This window comes from Metarhizium robertsii (genome assembly GCF_000187425.2).
Source record: "Metarhizium robertsii ARSEF 23 chromosome Unknown MAA_Scf_17, whole genome shotgun sequence".
Taxonomy (NCBI): Eukaryota; Fungi; Ascomycota; class Sordariomycetes; order Hypocreales; family Clavicipitaceae; genus Metarhizium; species Metarhizium robertsii.
In genome coordinates, this window is record NW_011942157.1 from 52,974 (window position 1) to 55,795 (window position 2,822).

At 47.4% G+C, this 2,822-nt stretch overlaps 1 protein-coding gene across 1 annotated transcript; it reads right to left on the bottom strand.

Moving 5' to 3' along the window:
- Positions 1–239: 239 nt before the first annotated feature.
- MAA_10059 (Ribonuclease H-like protein) lies at positions 240–2,431 on the bottom strand (the record flags this gene model as incomplete). Its single annotated transcript, XM_007828057.1, has 2 exons — positions 240–1,432; positions 1,531–2,431. The coding sequence occupies 2 exons, from the start codon at positions 2,429–2,431 to the stop codon at positions 240–242; spliced, it is 2,094 nt and encodes a 697-aa protein (XP_007826248.1).
- Positions 2,432–2,822: the final 391 nt, after the last annotated feature.

Below are 2,822 nucleotides of genomic sequence, written 5' to 3' on the forward strand. Positions count from 1 at the left end.
TCCTTTTCAATATCCAGGAGAGCCAGTGTGTAAGATAGTGTGATATTACCATATATGGTTAGAATTTTGAAGACCATATCATATATGATATGGGCAGAACCCTCATCGTATCATATGAGGTTCATATGATATGATCACAATATATGGTAATATGCACGGCCGTATTATTCACGTGATAGTACTAAGGCTACGAAATGGATCGCGGACATGCAACGGCATCCCAATCAAGGCCATACAAGCTATGGAATAGCTTCACTTGTATCAAGGTCGTCGTCGGCAAAGGCTACCCTGCTGCCTTTCCCAAGCCATGATTTGAGGCATTCCGTCGCTTCAATACTTTCAATGCCCATGCGGTTCCTACGATCCGTGATAGTGATCTTCGTACCTGAAAATAGGCGTTCTGGCTCCGCCGACATTGCCGGAATAGACAACACATCTAAAGCCATAATAGATAGAGCTGGGTAAGACTTCCTCTGAGTAGGCTCAAGCCACCAGGATCGCGGATCCGTCACTTCTGGTACGATTGGGGCAAGAAGATACTTTGTGTATTCGTCCTGATCGAGACTAGTCCCTCTCCTCTGCTGTGCCCACTGGTAGAAGGAGTTCTTGACCCCATTGCCTGCTTCTGACGCCTGCATAGGGACTGCAACTGCGGTGGATTTATATTCTTTAGTCCAGAAATCCAACATTTGTTTCCTGCAAGGTTCCCGCCAGTCTGAAGGCCAATTGTTGTCAATATAGTCCCATTTCCACTGTGGAGACAACACCAGTGCTGCGATATAGACCGGCGATCTGTCCGTCAAGCTGTAATACTTATCCAGCTTGGCCCAGCCAGAGTTGCAACAAGGACTCATAAACGGGTCATTGGCATATGTTTCCTTCGCAGTCTCGAACTGCTCAAGGAGGAAGTCCATTGTCGGCAATACTCTGTCAATAGTTGCATTGCGACCTTCTGTACCTGTTGTGGCATCATAAAAGAACAACAGGAAATCCTGGAGCTTTTGCAAGTCTTGCCAGTCCTTTTCCGACAGCAGGTCGTCGTTGTTCTCTTGATATTGGTGGCAAAAGAGGTTGATAGCGGCCTTGAGCTTTGTCGCAGTACGGATCATCGCATACCAAGAGTTCCAGCGGGTAGAGTTGTCCCGTACGAGGTTGCGGCCGCCACTGAGTTCTCTGAAATTGGCCAGGCGTTGTGTGCTCCGCTGGATATAGACCACAATATTGTGGAGTTTCCCAAGAGGCCCCTTGCCTCGCCATTGTTCCATCTCCAGTTCCGTCGGTGTTGTCAAGGCACTCGTATTATTCTCATCTGCGAGAGATTCATCGTTTGTATGAAAGAGAAAAGACTGAGCGGCTAGATTAATGATATGGCCATTGCAGCGAAGGCGGTGGTGCTCGGCATCATAGACAATCTGATACTGGTCGAGTAATACTACTCGCAGGCAAATTAGCGTGGTTACGAGCTGTGAATGGAAGGCAATCTGTGAAGCCCTGTTTACAACACGCGAGGTGGTTATATGGCGTACGTACGCGTAGAAATAGCCTTCATCATTGTACTATTGTTGTCTGCATTGTCCATCATGAAATAACCCACTTTCGAGGCGATTCCATAGTCGCTAATAACTTCCATAACACAATCTGCCATATTCGGGCCCGAGTGCTTGCCATCAAGTTCTCTTAAGGCCAGAACGGAGTATTTTAATCGGCCGGTTTCGGATGTATAATGTGCAACTATGCCGAGGATCGCAAGAGCATTGGGGGAGGTCCAGAGATCAACCGTAAAGTGTACTTTTGAGAGAGCTGACTGGATATCGCGTTTGACTTGATGTTTCTGAGCCTCAAACGTCCGCAAGGCCCAGGTACGTATAGTCGGAGTGGAGTTTGGCAGCCAGTTGTCGATCTCTGGATTCAGGTAGCAAAGTAAGGCCCTGAATTCTGACAGTGTTGCCATGCGGAACGAGACACTACAGGTTGTGATCCATCGTACGTATAGCTGTTCGACAACAGCGGGGTCTAAATCCTGAGTTGCAACCGTAGAGAGACAGCGGCGTTTGTAATTGGTAGTCTGCCGGGCTTTTTCAAAGGCGTCGGCGATGGTGGCTTGCATCAATGTGGTTCGGGCTTCCTGACTGGAGGATATATCGATGTTATGCCGGCCCTTGAGGTGGGCCGAGATAACAGTGGTTCCACCAGACTCTAGATACTCTTTTGCGCAGTACTTGCAGCGCCATATTGACTTTCCCAGCGCATTGAGAGTAACCTCATTGCGGTCAACAGGTGTATAGTGCCAGACTTTCGAGTAGCGCCTTTTCGTAACAGTTGACGTAGTTATAGAAGGAGAGGACAGTGTCGGGTTAAGAACTGGCGAATCAAGAGTCTCTAATGGGTCGCTGTCCAGCCGCGAAAGCGTATCAGAACGTTGCGATGACATTCTGTTGATACATTTGTAACGATGCTGATGAGTATCTTGTGACAGACTAGGCGACTACTATGATGGTGGGAGAAGAGAAACAAAAGTAAGAAAAGGAGAACTTGAATGAGATTCTGAGCTTCGAGCCAATCTCGCTTGGCGGTGCCTCGAAGACATGGATAGTTGACCTCTGTTGTCCCTATTGGACCACGAAAGTCAGCCATGTCTCAGCATCAATATGGCAATATACGGCCATATCCTGGATTTCGATATCATACGGCGACCATATGAGATTATGGTATATGACACGGCCACCATATCATATGATATGGTAATATCAATATATGGTAATATGTATTGTCATATCGCAAATACTATCTAACACACTGAGGAGAGCTCCCTTGGCTTTCTG